The following is a 15926-nucleotide window of genomic DNA, read 5'->3' as shown; positions in this document are numbered from 1 at the left end:
GGCAAGGGGGGGACACCCCATGACAGGAGCCAGCACAGGGGACGCAGTGGCCCCACGGCACCGGTGGCAGAAGGGAAGTGGCACTGGACAGCCCCGAAACCACCGAACGGCCCCACAAACCGCTTCCCCCCGCCCCGTGTGGGCTGAGGCCTGAGGCTGCTCATGGCACGTAACAGCGGTGATGGGGCTCCCCCGCACGGATGCCTGGGTCCCTTCTTGGAGATGTTGACCCCGTGGCCTCATTCCTGCCCAAACACCTGGGTCCCCTCCAGGTGACATTAACCCTGTGACCTCATCCCTGCCCGGACATCTGGGTCCCCTCCTGGATATCTGGGTTCCCCCCTGGATGTCTGGGTCCCCTCCTGGATGTCTGGGTTCCCTCCTGGATGTCTGGGTCCCCCCTGGATATCTGGGTCCCCCCTGGATGTCTGGGTCCCCTCCTGGATATCTAGGTCCCCCCCTGGATGTCTGGGTCCCCTCCTGGGTGTCTGGGTGCCCTCCTGGTGGCATCAACCTTGTGATCTCATTCCTGCCTGGACATCTGGGTCCTTTCCTGGACATCTGCGTCCCTGCCTGGACACCTGGGTCCCCTCCTGGACATCTGGGTCCCTTCCTGGTGACATCTACCCCGTGGTTTCATCTCTGCCCAGACGCCTGGCTCTGTTCCCAGAAACTGCCTGCACGACCTTGACCTCATTGACTGCCCGGACGCCTGGGTGCCTTCCTGGAAAGACCAACCCTCTGGCCTCATCCCCCACCCCGATGCCTTCCCGCAGAATCCGACCCCGCAGCTCGTCCTCATCCTCGTTTATTGTCCCTCCTGGACAGGAAGAGGCATAAATTAATGGGGGAGGTGGGGAGAGGGATGCAGTGGCCTCTTTTGGGGACACAAGTGGCGGGACACAGGGTGGTGGACGGGGTGGGGGTCCACGGTCAGCAATACTCTGAGTAATCTTCCTCCACGTAGTTTGCGGGGAACCATCCAACCTGGGAGAAGAAGGGACACGTAGGGAGGTCTGAAGGGATTTTGGGGGGGACGTTGGGGTAGGGGAGTGGCCATACCCGCCCGTAGATCTCCCCTTTCCACCAGCCCGGGTGGCCCTTCTTGCTGAGGACACGGATGATGTCACCCTCCCGCAGCGTCAGCTCTGTCCGGTCCCGGGCGCAAAAGTCATAGCGGGCTTTGGCTGAACCAAAGCTGCGCACGGCTCCTGGGCGGGTGGGGGAACAGGGAGGGGGGACAGGGACATGGGCGATGTGCCCCGGATGTCCCACAGGTCATCCCCCATGGCTGTCCAAGTCCCATTTGTGCCCCCTTGGCTGTCCCAAGGTCCAACCTCAACCCATCCCTTGGCCATCTCCATTGACCCAGTCCCAACCTGTCCCTCTTGGCCATTCGTCCCTCCTTAACTCATCCCATCGCTGATCCCTCAACCCATCTCTTGGCCATCACCAACAACTTGACCCACGACTCAACCACCCCCCTCATCCCTGTCCCTTCAACTCGTCCCGCTCGGCCCTCAACCCTCGCCATGGCTGCTCCTCTCCCTTGGCCTCCACCATTCCCTTGACTCATCCCTTGGCAGTTGCTCTTGTCCCATCCCTGTGACCCAACTGTCCCCCTCAGCCCATCCTCTTGACCATGACCAAAGCAGGAGCACCCCAGCACATCCATCCCACCACCACCATCCCACCCTGTCCCCCAGGTCCTACCAGGTGGCCGGGGACCAGCCCGGCTCTCAGGCTCCTTGAAGGGCACCAAAAGTGCCGTATCAAGGGCTTTGAAGCAATCCTTGAGCGAGCTGTGCTGGTAGAACTCCACCAGCTCCTGGGAACAACATGGTCGAGCCTCGGGGTCACCCCCAACCCCAAATGTGGGGGGGACCCAGAGATCTGGGTTGGGGGGGAGGGCAGAGAAGGGGGCTCCGGTGCTCACCACGAGCCCCTTGAACGCCTTCTTCTCGGTGACACGGTAGAGCCCCTCTGCTGTCATCACCTTGATGTGCTTCACCTCCCCGTGGTACCTGGGCAGGAGAACACGGGGGGCTGAGCTGGGGCCCCTTCCCTGCCCCCCCCGCCCCCCCCTTGTGTTTCTCCCCCACCCTGGAGGTGTCCCTGGTCCCTACTTGATGCTGATGGCAAATTCGCCGGCGTCCTTCACCCGCTGTCGCACCAGGAAGGCGCCGTCAGAGCGGGGCATCAGGAGCTGCTCTGCTTCCCCCCGCTCCATGGGACCAGCGTACCTGGGGATTATGGGATGGGGGTCCTGAGCCCCCAAAACAAGCGTCTCCTGACCCTCCACAGGGCAATTTGTGGGGATTTGGCAAGGGCAGGGCGGAGTTGGGAGCTATGGGGCAACCTGGATGGAGGATTCAGGGGGGACACCAGGAAGGTTGGGGGCCCCTGGGGAAGGATTTGGGGGGACCAGGAGGGTATGGGGTGATCACAGGAAGAATGGGGGGCTCAGAAGATGATTTTGGGGGCCCTTATGCCTGTGGGATAACCCTAAGGATGGATTGGGGAGGGGGGGGGCGGGGCTAGGAAGGATGAAGAGCTCAGGGGAGGATTTGGGGTGACCCCAGGAGGGATGTGGGACCCTGAGAAAGAGTTTACGGGACTCTGAGGGCCATGGGGCAACCCTGGGGGAGGATTTGAGGGGTCCCAGGAAAGAGAGGGCTCAGGGAGAAACTCAGGGAGGGACCCTGGAGGCTATGGGGTGACCCTGGAGGAGAATTGGGGCAACCCCAGGAGGGATGGGGGAGCACAGGAGGGATTGGGGGGGCCCTAGGAGCCAAGGAGGGATGAAGGACTCCAGGAAGGGAACTGGGAGGTCCTGGAGGATACAGGGTGACCCCAGGAAGGATGGGGTGCCCCTGGGGGGAGATTTGGGGTCCTAGAGGCTACAGGGTGACCCTGGGAGAGGATTGGGGGGATTTGTAGGGGCTGTGGGAGCCCACAAGAGGATTTGGGGGAACCCCAGGAGCAATGGGGGGGCCCAACACCAACCAGGGGTAGACAGAGAGATCCGGCAGTGGCACCTGAGGGAGAGAAGCAGAGTTGGGGATCAAGGGGGGACAGAAGGTGACTCCTCTGAGACCCCCCCCATGTCCCACAGACACCCCCCAAATCCAAGGACACCCCAAACATCTTTGGGACATCAGGGTGGGTGCAGGGGCTCCTGGGGATGTTTTGGGGTCCCCGTACTCACGCAGATGAACGGTCTCACGACGGCACAAGGGAACCAGCCCAGGTCGCCGTTGGCCACGTTCCTGCCCTGGGGATGAAGGACCATGGGGCCGGGGGGGCAGGGTGGGGTCCCCCCTGCTCCCCAGGAGACTGGAAGGACCACAGGAGCCCAGCCTGGCCATGGGGGTCCAGCCCCAAAGTGGGGGCCTGGCCCATCTCCATCATGGGGGTTCAGCATGGCCATGGTGGTCTTCCCCCATATTGAAGGTCCATCCCAGTATGGCCATAGTGGTCTTCCCCCATATTGGAGGTCCATCCCAGTATGGCCATAGTGGTTCGCTCCCATATTGAAGGTCCGTCCCAGTATGGCCATAGTGGTTCGCTCCCATATTGAAGGTCCATCCCAGTATGGCCATAGTGGTCTTCCCCCATATTGGAGGTCCATCCCAGTATGGCCATAGTGGTTCGCTCCCATATTGAAGGTCCGTCCCAGTATGGCCATAGTGGTTCACTCCCATATTGAAGGTCCATCCCAGTATGGCCATAGTGGTTCGCTCCCATATTGAAGGTCCATCCCAGTATGGCCATAGTGGTTCACTCCCATATTGAAGGTCCGTCCCAGTATGGCCATAGTGGTTCGCTCCCATATTGAAGGTCCATCCCAGTATGGCCATAGTGGTCTTCCCCCATATTGGAGGTCCATCCCAGTATGGCCATAGTGGTTCGCTCCCATATTGAAGGTCCATCCCAGTATGGCCATGGTGATCTTCCCCCATAGTGGAGATCCTTCCCATCATGACCACGAGTGTCCCGTCCCCACCACAGGGGTCCCGTCCCCACCACAGGGGTCCCGTCCCCACCTGCCACCAGAGCTGCTCAGCCTCGGCCACGGTGACCTCCACGACGTCCCCGGGGCCGAGGCGCAGGGCGGGAGCCAGGGCCCCCGGCGGTGGTGGGATGCCGCTGTAGGGCTGGCTCGCCTCCATCTTGGGCAACCCTGGAAGAAGGACACCCGATGGGTGGCGAGGGGGCGAGGCCACCCACCCGGGGCACGGACACCCCCTCTGTCCCCCCAAACACGTGTCCCCAGACATCCGGGCCCCTCACGTTGCCCTTACCCAGGTCTCCCCGCTTCTTCTCGGGGCCCTGCCGCTGCGACTTGTTCTGTGGAGCAACGAGACCCCAGTTAGCCCCAGGAGGCTGGGCCGGGGGGCGGGGGGGGACGTGACACCACCCAGGGCCACCCCACTCCCAAATATGGGACATTTCAGCCCCTATTGACCCATTTTGCTGTTACCTTTCTCATGCCAGAGCCTGAATCTGTGGGGTGGAAGAGAAAACTCATTACTGGGGGTTATTTAACCCCTGCCCTAATTAATGCTTGGTGATAATTAGGCTCCTATAGGGTTGGGTGGCAAATCGTTAGGGTATCCCATAATGCCCGGCTCCACTTGGGCCATCCCTTAAAGCCTTGCTCCACCCAGGCCACCCCTATCCCACAATGCCCTGCTCCATGTTGGCCATCTTGTATCCCACAATGCCCTGCTCCATGTTGGCCATCTTGTATCCACAATGCCCTGCTCTGTCAGCCATCTTGTATCCCACAATTCCCCACTCCCCATCCTACAGTGCCCTACTCCCCCATGCCATGATGCTCCACTCCTCATCCTACATTGCTCCACCCTCCCACAATCCCCATCCCCTCGCTATCCCATGATGCCTCTCACCGGCACCGCTCCTGCCGCAGGTCCCCAGCCGCCCCAGACACTCCTTGTGCGCAGGGGCCCGGCATCGGCTGCAGCGGTACCCCTGGTAGAACGTGCCCCTGGGGGGACACCAGCACATGGGGAGACACAGGGTCATGGTCAACATGAGGGGACACACGTTGGCCCACCTGTGCCCACCCAGCTCGGCCCACCCAGGTCTGACCCAAGCCTTGACCCACCTGGCCTTGGGTCAACCCAGGCCTTGACCCACCAGGTTCTTGGTCTTGGCCTCACCAGGATCAACCCACCGAGGCCTTGACCCACACTGGTCTTGACCCACCTTGGCCTCCATCCAACCCTTGACCCACCTTAGCCTTAGGCCAACCCAGGCCTTGACCCACCAGGTTCTTGGCCTTGGCCCCACCAGGATCAACCCACCGAGGCCTTGACCCGCACTGGTATGAACCCACCTTGGCCTCCATCCAACCCTTGGCCTTGGGCCCACTTAGGGCTTGACCCACCAGGTCCTTGACCCACCCAAGCCTCAATCCACCCAAGACTTGACCCACGTTGACTTTGGCTTACCCAGACCTCAACCTACCCAATCCTTCACCAACTCAGGCTTGACCCACCTTGGCCTCATCTCACCCAAGGACTTCAACAATCAAGACCTCACCTGACCTCCAATCACCTACCTGGGGCCTCCCCTTCTCCCAGAGCCCCCCAGTCCCATCTCCCAGGTCACCCTGTGCCCCATTGTCTCCCCAGAGAATGGAGGACATAATTTTGGGGTCCTACCTCAGCAACATCTGGCAGGCCCTGCAGGACGTGGTGTCCTCAAAGGAGAACATCTGGAAGTCATGTCCATCAGCCAGGGCGTGCTCGGGGAAGATGTTGGAGCTGGCAAGAGATGGGGGGACCTGGGTCTGGTGGGGGTGAATTGGCCCTCCCATGGCCACCCAGGCCCCAGTGGGGCAGGTCCCCCCACCCCTGGGTGCAGGGGCACCTACAGGGCCATCTCAAACTGCTCCAGCCACTTCTTCTTCAGCTCACGGGTCTTGAAGAAGAGCTCGTAGCCCTGCAGCCCGGCCGTGTCGATGAGCAGGAAGGTGTGGGTCCACTGTGGGCATGTGTGGGGCTCAGTGACACCTGGATGCCTGGGGCCACTGGGAGGCCACATTCCTGGGGCCACCAGGCTCCAATGTGTCCACTAAGGGCCTGGACATGAGTCCACCATTGACCAGGATCCTGGGGTCCACCAGACCTGGACACTTGTGTCCACCATTGACCAGGATCCTGGGGTCCACCAGACCTGGACACTTGTGTCCACCATTGACCAGGATCCTGGGGTCCACCAGACCTGGACACTTGTGTCCACCATTGACCAGGATCCTGGGATCCACCAGACCTGGACACTTGTGTCCACCATTGACCAGGATCCTGGGATCCACCAGACCTGGACACTTGTGTTCATTGGGAAGAGGACACCAACAACTAGACATGTGGGTCCACCAGGGTTCAATAGATCCACCAAGGACCTGGCCACTTGAGCCCAGCAGACCTGGATGCTTGGGACCACCAGGACTTGGACACCCGAGTTCATTGGGAACCAGACACTGGGTACCTTCTTTCCATCGCGGGGGCCAAGGCCACCATCCCGCAGTTGGTGGCTCTGAAGGTCCACAACGTCTTTGGCCTCGTAGGAGTCCCCACGGCGCTTGCAGATGATCAGGGCCTTGTCCAGGAGGAAGCCGTACCTGGGGACAGGGAGGGGTGTGACACTGGGTTCCCAAGGCCACCGCACAACTTGAGGTGTCCCCACCACTGCCTTGGAGCCACCCCTGTGTTGTCCCCTGCTCTGTGACAAGGATGGCCCCATGGTTATTCCTGTGTTCCCATCCTTATGTCCTTGGTTTCCCATGTCCCCGTGGGTCTCCCCAAGGGTGTCCCCACATCCCTGTTTTCCTCATGTCCACATGATGTTCCCATGATATTCCTCTGGTGTTCCCATGTCTCCATGGGTCTCCCCGTGGTATCTCCATGGTGTCTTTGTGGTGTCCCCACGTTTCTGTGGTGTCCCGATGTCCCCATGTTCTTGTGGTGTCTCCATGGGTCTCCCTGTGGTATCCCCATGGTGTCCTTGTGGTGTCCCCATGAGTGTCCCCATGTTCTTGTGGTGTCCCCATGACCCCATGGGTGTCCTTGCAACTTTCCTATGGGTGTCCCCAGGTTCCTGTGGCGTCCCCATGTCCCCCATAGGTGTCCCCATGGGTGTCCCCATGGTGTCCCCATGGTGCCCCTCGCCCCATCCCACCTGTCCACCTTGGAGCGCCGCTCGGTGCTGGAGACCTTCAGCTCCCCATCGATTTTGGGGCGCCCGAACTGCGCCAGGGACTGTGGCTGTGCCGGACATCAGCAGGGATGTGAGGGACACGGCGGGGACACGGTGGGGCAGGGACACAGGAAGGACACGGAGGGACATGAGGATATGGAATTTGGGGGCATATGGGAGGGCATGAGGGGGATTTGGGGGGACATAGGGGTTCCCATAGATGCTGGAGGAGTTCGGGGGGTCAGGGGTCCCCACCATATTGTGAAGGCAGTGGACACTTGGGAGGGACTGGGGAGAGTCTGGGGGCATGGGGGGAGCCGGGGCAGTTTAGGGGTGCCACAGAGTGGTTGCGAGTGCCAGGGGAGGGGTGGGTGGGTCAGGGGGGATCAGGGGTGTCCCCACCATGTTGTGGAGGCAGAGCTGGATGCTCGTGAGCTGTTTCAGGGTCTCGTTGTCCCGTTTGACCTCGTTCACACACTGTGCCAGGTCCTGGGGGGGCACCAGTCAGGCACCTCCAAACCCTCCAATACCCCTGGGGACCCCCCAGTATTCTCCAGCCTCTCTTGACCTTCAAATACCCCCCTGACCCCAAAGACCCCCTCAGGAACCCCCAAATACCCTTTTAGGGCACCCACACTTCCCCCAGCACCCTCAGACCTCCCAGGGTACCCCAAGACCCTGCCAGGATCCCTTCGTAGCCCCCAGGACCCCCCCCCAGACCCCTCCAAGACACCCCCAGCCTCCTCCAAACCCCCCCAGGACCCCCTAAGACACCCCCAGGCTCCCGCAAGCCCCCTCAGGATGCTCCCTAAATCCCCCCAGGATCCCCCCAAGACCCACTCCAAGAATGTCAGGACCCCCTCAGGACCACCCCAAGACCTCCCAGAACCCCTCCAAGACCCCCAGACACCCCCCCAGGCCCTCCAGGATCCACCCCCCCCCCCCCCCCAGACCCCTTCAAACATCTTCAGCACCCTCCAGACTACTCCAAGACCCTGTAAGATCCTCCCCAGGCCCCCCCAAACCCCTCCAGGGCCCCCCAGGATACCCCAGGACCCACCCTCATGGCATCCAGGGCCACCCGCAGCCTCTCCCTCTCGGCTGGCTCCGGGGTCAGCTTCACCAGCTCCTGGGGGTCAGAGGTCAGGCATCAGGGTTTGTCCTCCCTGTCCCCCAAGGGACCCAGGGATGCCCCAGGGGACTCGGGTGTCCCCCTCCCTCTCCAGGGGACCCAGGCGTGCCCCCCGTGAGCAGACCTGGAGCAGGAGGTGGTACTTGAGCACCCGCTGCATCGGCACCATCAGGAGGTCCCTCAGGGAGAAGCGTCCGTTGTTGGCTCGTTGGGAGCACTCCTGGGGGTCACAGAGTTCATGGGGGTCACAGAAGGTCATTCAGAGGTCACAGAGGGTCAATGGGGTCACAAGGGTCATGGGGATTGGGAAGATCTGGGAGACATGAGGGTCACAGGGGCACAGGAGGAGTCAGAGGGGTCATGGGGGGACATAGGATCATGAGGGATGGGTGGACATGGGGGGCCCAAGGGGGGGGATTGGGGGGTCTCGGGAGGTCTATGGGGGGTTCCAAGGGGACTGGGAGGGGTTCCAGACAGACTATGGGGGACCCAGGAGTCCTGGGTGGTGTCACGGGGTCCCATGGAGGGGACCCAGATATCTGAGCCCACCTGCACCTTCAGGTAGAGGTTGCGGAGGGGGTTTTGGGGGGGTCAGGGGGGGTCAGGGAGGGGCGGGGGGGGACACATGCAGGGGTCCGGGCCCACCTGAAGCTTCATGCGGAGGTCGGTGCTGGTCCCGAGCTGGTCGAGGCGCCGGGCGGCCGCTTCCACCTGGCTGCAGTAACGGCCGTAGAGCAGGAACCTGCGGGGATGGAAACCACCCAAATCCACCCAAACCCACCCAAAACACCGCTGGAATCTGCCCCAGCCTCAGCCAAAATCAGAGACAACACCAGACCCCAACCCTGAACGGACCCACGATTGGACCCAAAATAGGCAGAACTGGCCCCAAAATGGGCTTGAAGTTGAACTGAAAATGGACAGATTTGGACCCAAAATCAGACCTGAAATAGACCCAAAGTGGCCCCAAAACGGATCCAAAATTGGCCCCAAAACGGACACTAAAATGGGCCTCCCCCCCCCCGCATATTGTTCCCCCCCAGGACCCTCTCCAGACCCCCCATTGTCCCCCCAAATGCTTCCAGGAACCTCCATTCCCCCCTCCCCCCCGACATTCCCAGGACACCCCCGACCAGGACACCCCATTGCCCCCAGGACCCCTTAATGCCCCTCAGGACCCCCAGTGCCCCCCAGGACCCCCCAGTGCCCCTCAGGACCCCCAATGCCCCCCAGGACCCCCAGTGCCCCCCAGAACCCCCCAATGCCCCCCAGGACCCCCCAATGCCCCTTAGACCCCCAATGCCCCTCAGGACCCCCAGTGCCCCCCAGAACCCCCCATTGCCCCCAGGACCCCCCAATGCCCCTCAGGACCCCCCAGTGCCCCCCAGAACCCCCCATTGCCCCCAGGACCCCCCAATGCCCCTCAGGACCCCCAGTGCCCCCCAGGACCCCCCAGTGCCCCCCAGAACCCCCCAATGCCCCTCAGGACCCCCAATGCCCCTCAGGACCCCCAGTGCCCCCCAGAACCCCCCAATGCCCCCCAGGACCCCCCAATGCCCCTCAGGACCCCCGGTGCCCCCCAGGACCCCCCAGTGCCCCTCAGGACCCCCCAGTGCCCCTCACCTCTCCTTGTAGGCAAGAAAGAGGGGGGGCAGCCCTCGGCCCCCCCCACACCCCCCCAGTGCCCCCCGCAGCTCCCCCAGGAAGAGCCGGTGCAGCTGCAGAAGCTCCTGTGGGGCGAGGGGGGGGGGTGTCACCCACCGAAAGAGGGGGACACCCCCCCTCCAAAAAACCCCACTGAATCCCCCAGACCCTTCCAGGACCCCATACTGTGGTTACTGGGGGTTACTGGTAGCACTGGGAGGGGTAAAGGAGGACTAGAGGGGTTACTGGAAACACTGGGAGGGGTTACTGGAAGCACTAGGAGGAGTAACTGGCATTTTGGGAGCAGTGGGAGGGGTTACTGGAAGCACTGGGAATACTGGAGGGTTACTGGGAGCACTGAGAGGGCTACCGGGAGAACTGGGAGGGGTTACTGGGCATTTCTGGAACCAGTGGGAGGAGTTACTGGGAGTTACTGGGAGCACTGGGATCCCTGAAGGGCTACTGGGAGGAGTGGGACAGTTTACTGGGCATTACTGGGAGCACTAGGAAGGGTTACTGGGAGCACTGGGCGCCACTGGGGGTTACTGGGTGTTACTGGGGTCACCTCGATGTTGATGAAGATGTTCTCGAGGTCTTGGGGCTGCAGGAAGTGCCGCAGTGGCCTCAGGAAGTGCTGTGGGTACTGGGGTTACTGGGAGCACTGGGACGGGGTACTGAGGACACTGGGGGAACCCGTCTCGTGCCCCGTGTCCCTGTCCCTGTGTCCCTGTCCCCGTGTCCCTGTCCCCTCCATCGCCATCTCCATCTGCACCCCACATGTCCCCCAGTGGCCCCAAGTCCCCCACATCTCCCACGTCCCCGTGTCCCCCAAGTCCCCACGTCCTCCATGTCCCCGTGTCCCCCCCATGTCCCCCTGTCCCCTTTTTTTCCTACATGCCCCCCCTGTTCCCAATGTCCCCTCAATGTCCCTCCATGTCCCCCCATGTCCCCCCATGTGCCCCCATGTCTCCATGTCCCCCATGTCCTTCCATGTCCCTGGTGTCCCACATGTCCCCTCCACCCCTTATACTCCCCCATGTCCCCAATGTCTCCCACGTGCCCCCACGTCCCCTCATGTCCCCAGTGTCCAATGTCCCTCCATGTCCCCCATGTCCCTCATGTCCCCCCATGTCCCCTATGTCCCCCATATTCTCCCATGTCCCCAGTATTCCCTACATTTCCCCAATATCCCTCCCCACTCCTCATAATCCCCCATGTCCCCCCCATGTCCCCCATGTGTCCCCATGTCCCCTATGTCCTCCCATCTCTTTGATGTCCCACATGTCCCCTCTGTCCCCCATATTCTCCCATGTCCCCAATATTCCCTATATTTCCCCAATATCCCCCCACACCCCCATATTCCCCAATGCCCCCCCATGTCCCCAGTGTGCCCCCATGTCCCCAGTGTCCCCCCATGTCCCCCGTCCCACCTGGCAGATGGACTCCAGGGTCTCGGTGTACCTCTCCTCCGTCTGCCTCAACTCCTGGAGGCAGCAGAGCCTCCGGTCTACCTCCACCTTCTGCAGAGACAGCGACACCCAAGGTGGAGGGACACACCCAGGCATCCAGGGGGACCCCCAGGTATCCGGGGGGGGGCCCAGGTGTTGGGGGGACACACCCACCATAGCCGGCGGGGGCTCCACCCTCATCAGGTCCTCGTAGATGTCATCGCCGTCGTCCCCTTCGGCTTCGACGCAGTCGTAGAGGTCATCGTCCTCCTCTGCCGTGTCGCTGCGGGGGGACAGCCCGGTACCCCCCTGCACCCCGAATCCCCCCAGATCCTCCCAAATACCCCCTGGTGTTCCTCTAATTCCCCCCCGTTCCCTTGGTACTGCTTTAATACCCCCTAGTACCTCCTAATGCCCCTCAATACCCCTCTAACACACCCCCAAACCTCCTGGTACTCCCCTCCTATCTTAATACCCCCAGTACCCCTTAAACACCCCAATTACCCCTCCATTACCACCGTAGTACCCCCAGGTACCCCACTAATATACTCCATAGCCCTCTATTGCCCCCCAATACCCCCTGATATCCCTCTAATACTCCCAAATGCCCCTTGATACCCCTTACCAACCCCTTACATACCCAGGAACTTGTTTCATCTCCCCTAATACCCCTGATACCCCCCAATACCCATTAATACCCCCCAATGAACCTTAATACCCTCCTAATATACCCAAATACACCCCTAATGCCCCCTGACACCCCAATACCCCCCTAGTTCCAAGCTAATGCCCCCTGGCACCCCCTAACACCACCACTGCCTCCCAATACCCCCTTAATGTCCCCCTAACGACTCTTAATACCCCCCTAACACCCCACAATACGCCTCAATGCCCCTTATTCCCCCCTCCCATACATCCCAATACCCCCCTCTTCCCCCTGGCACCCCCTAACCCCTCCCAGTACCTCCCAATAGCCCCCTTAAAACCCTGTGGAATCTCTTAACTTGCCCCCAGTACCCCCCCCCCCCCCCCAGTATCTCCCTGGTACCCCCCAATGTGCCCCACTTACTCGATGAGGTCCGAGAGGCCACTGTAGATGTCATCGTCCCCAACACATTCCTCAGTAGGGAAGGGCCTGGGGAGGGCACAGTGGGGACATGTGGGTCCCTCGGGGACGTGACGTGTGAGTCCCTCGGGGCGGGGGGCCTGGGTCCTCTACACTCACGTGAACCCTTTACTCTGGGCGATGGGGGTCCAGGAGAGCGTTGAGAGGGTGTCAATCACCTGGGGACAGACAGGGGACGTTGTGAGAGGAGGGGTGGGAGCCGGACACCTGGGTGTCATCCCGTCCCCCCACCCCAGGCCGGATCTGGCCACCTGGGTCACACCTTGCCGAAGTCTTGGACGTCAAAGAGGTCGAAGGCGCCGAAGAGCCGGTGCTTCGGGAGCCCGAATTTGTCGGCGCAGGCGGTCAAGAAGGTGCGGATGTTCCTCAGGCACAGGAACTGTGGTGGCACCGTGTCACCGTCACCAGGACCATCACCATCCCCCCCATCAGCACCCCCATTGTCACCTCTCACCATCACTGACACCCCCATTGTCACCGTTGTTGTCACCACCACTGTAATCCCCATCAGCATCATCGACCTCATCATCTTCCCCCATTCGTGACCACCATTGTCACCCCCATTGACACTGGCACGTCCACCATCTCTGTCACCAACACCACCCTTGTCACTGTCATTGTCACCTCCGTTGGCACCAGCACTGCCATCATCACCACCATTGCCACTGGCATCCTCACTGGCATCATCATCACCATCACTGTGCTTATGCTCATTGTCACCCCCATGGCCACTGTCACCACCAACGTCACACCCATTGACACCATCATGGTCACCCCCATCATCACCACCAACATCATCGTCACTGTCACCCCCGTCATGTCACTGTCACCATCCCCTCTGTCCATTGGTACCATCACAGTTATCCTCATTTTCACCATCTGTCATTGTCACCATCAACCCCATTGTCACCATCATCATTGCCATCACCTCACTGCCATCACCCTCATTCGCACCAGCCCTGCCATTGTCACTGTCACCATCAGCCCCACTGGAACCAGCACCCCTCTACCCCCTTCTGGGGCAATTATCCTCCCAGTTACCCCACCCTGGGGCAGTTCCACACCCCCCAGTGGGCATTTGCCCCCCGAGTCGCACCTGTGACATCTGGGGACGGGGACAGATGTCGCGAGGGGGCACGGCGTGGGGCAGGAGTGCGTTGAGGAGGTGACAGAGCAACACCCCGTCCCGCAGCGCCTGCGCCAAGTCCCACACCTGCCCCCCGGGGCTGCTCGCCCGGTGCCCTGCAGGGAGCACCCGCGCCGCTACCAGCCAATGGGCGCACTGCCGCCACGCCTCCATGGCGCCTGCGGGTTGGGGGAGGCAACAGCGATGGGGTCCCGGGGGGATGGTGTCTAGGGAGATGGATCCTGGTGGGACCACTCCCGGGGAGGAGCCGACGGAGATGGATCCTGGTGGGACCACTCCCAGGGAGGAGCTGATGGAGATGGATCCTGGTGGGACCACTCCCAGGGAGGAGCCGATGGAGATGGAGTCCTGGTGGGACCACTCCCGGGGAGGAGCCGATGGAGATGGAGTCCTGGTGGGACCACTCCCGGGGAGGAGCCGATGGAGATGGAGTCCTGGTGGGACCACTCCCGGGGAGGAGCCGATGGAGATGGATCCTGGTGGGACCACTCCCGGGGAGGAGCCGATGGAGATGGAGTCCTGGTGGGACCACTCCCAGGGAGGAGCCGATGGAGATGGAGTCCTGGTGGGACCACTCCCGGGGAGGAGCCGATGGAGATGGATCCTGGTGGGACCACTCCCGGGGAGGAGCCGACGGAGATGGATCCTGGTGGGACCACTCCCGGGGAGGAGCCGACGGAGATGGATCCTGGTGGGACCACTCCCGGGGAGGAGCCGACGGAGATGGATCCTGGTGGGACCACTCCCGGGGAGGAGCAGCAGAAGATGAGGTCCTGCAGCTCAACAACTTCTGGGGAGGAGCTGATGGCGATGAGGCCCTGGTGGGATGTTGTCTGAGGACCAGCTGATGGAGATGGGTCTTGGTGGGTGCACTTCTGGGGAGGAGAAGCAGATGATGAGGTCCTGCTGTGCCACCACTTCTGCGGAGGTTCTGATGGAGGTGAGGACTTGGGGGGACCACGTCCAGTGAGGAGCTGACGGCGGTGAGGCCCTGGTGGGACGATTTCTGGTGAGGAGCTGATGGAGCTGAGTCATCGACTGCTTCTGGGGAGGTTCCTACAGCAAGGGGGGGTCTTTCCCTACCAAGAACCACCAAGTCTGGGGAGGACCCGGTGACAATGGGGCCCCACTGCGCAGCTGCCGGGAGTGCGAAGTGGTCGGCGTCGGTCTCCTTCCCGCTGCCGCCGCCACGCCTGGAGAAGACCGGGTGCCGATGGGCTCCTTCCCCCCGGCGCACCCACGTCTGGGGAGGGCCTGGTGGCCTCGGGGACCCCTTGGTGCAGGCAGCAGTGGCAGTGGGGCCCAGCTGGGCCTGGGGGTTCGTGGGGGTGCCGAAAGCTAGCGGTGCCGCGCCTGCGCCCTGGGGTGCCGCAGGGGCTAATGGGAACGTCGACGCAGCACCCGGATGCCGGGGTCCTTCCTGCCCAGGCCGGGGAGGAGCTGCTGCCCCTGGGGGGCCCCCTACGGTCATGGATTGTGGAGGAATGGGGGGCCCTTGGGGGGACCCAGACATCTGGGTTCTGCACCCACGCCAAGGGTCCCATGAGGGACCCAGGTGTCTGGAACCTGTGGGGGGTGTCAGGGGAGTCCCAGGCTTTCAGAGCCTTTTGGGGGGTGTCAGGGGGGTCCCAGGTATCCAGGACATCTCAGGGGCATCTCAGGGGGATCCCAGGCATCCAGGACCTGTGGGGTTATGGGGGGGGGACCCAAGTGTTGGGGTCCAGGGGGGACCCAGGCATCCAGGACCTGTCAGGGAGTGTCAGGGGGGACTCAGATGTCCAGGTCCGGGTGGGAAAAACCGGGCATCCAGGTCCTGCCAAGGTTTCAAGGAGGGACCTCTGTGTTGGGGGTCCAGGGGGGGACCCCGACATCCAGGTCCCGCCCACCCCCACGCCACGACCCAGGAGGGTCACGGGTGTCCCCTAACGTGTCGTCCCCCCCCCTTCCCTGTCGCGTCCCCCCTGCTCTGGTGTCCCTCCCCACCCTCCATGCGGTGTCGCAACTCCCGGTGGCCCCCCGCCAGCCGCCTTCCCAGAAATGAGGAAGGACCCAGGCATCCGGGCAGCCCCTCCCCCACCCCCACGTCGGATGGACACGGGTGTCCGGTGGTTCCCCACCCCCACCCAGGTGGACCTAAGGGTCTGGGACCCCCTCCCCAAAAGTGTGTCCCCGTCTCCTTTGACATGGGTGTACCCAGGGGTCCAG

General features: G+C 62.3%; 1 protein-coding gene across 1 annotated transcript; it reads right to left on the bottom strand.

Annotated features, from left to right (window-relative positions):
* Nucleotides 1-829: 829 nt before the first annotated feature.
* Nucleotides 830-13939, bottom strand: VAV1 (vav guanine nucleotide exchange factor 1). The gene is made up of 27 exons (XM_074929873.1): nucleotides 13671-13939; nucleotides 12837-12953; nucleotides 12674-12732; nucleotides 12518-12583; nucleotides 11623-11731; nucleotides 11431-11517; nucleotides 10566-10634; nucleotides 9980-10086; nucleotides 9002-9098; nucleotides 8481-8576; nucleotides 8285-8353; nucleotides 7627-7713; nucleotides 7207-7292; nucleotides 6517-6649; nucleotides 5903-6012; nucleotides 5691-5792; nucleotides 4914-5011; nucleotides 4484-4506; nucleotides 4305-4350; nucleotides 4047-4183; nucleotides 3209-3274; nucleotides 3007-3038; nucleotides 2127-2243; nucleotides 1937-2024; nucleotides 1714-1828; nucleotides 1063-1211; nucleotides 830-987 (listed from the first exon to the last, which is right to left on the bottom strand). The coding sequence occupies exons 1-27, from the start codon at nucleotides 13872-13874 to the stop codon at nucleotides 934-936; spliced, it is 2523 nt and encodes an 840-aa protein (XP_074785974.1). The 5' UTR covers nucleotides 13875-13939; the 3' UTR covers nucleotides 830-933.
* Nucleotides 13940-15926: the final 1987 nt, after the last annotated feature.

The sequence above is a fragment of the Athene noctua genome, chromosome 31 (assembly GCF_965140245.1).
Source record: "Athene noctua chromosome 31, bAthNoc1.hap1.1, whole genome shotgun sequence".
Taxonomy (NCBI): domain Eukaryota; kingdom Metazoa; phylum Chordata; class Aves; order Strigiformes; family Strigidae; genus Athene; species Athene noctua.
Note: the sequence above shows the minus strand (reverse complement) of the source record. Positions and strands in the feature narration are given on the sequence as shown.

Coding starts and splice junctions, on each gene's coding strand:
- VAV1 (XM_074929873.1), bottom strand. CDS start 13,874: ATGGAGGCGTGGCGGCAGTGCGCCCATTGGCTGGTAGCGGCGCGGGTG. Junction 11,732..12,517: donor GGCCTCTCGGACCTCATCGA/GTAAGTGGGGCA, acceptor GTCCCCCCGCAG/CGACACGGCAGAGGAGGACG. Junction 9,099..9,979: donor TTTCTTGCCTACAAGGAGAG/GTGAGGGGCACT, acceptor CCATCCCCGCAG/GTTCCTGCTCTACGGCCGTT.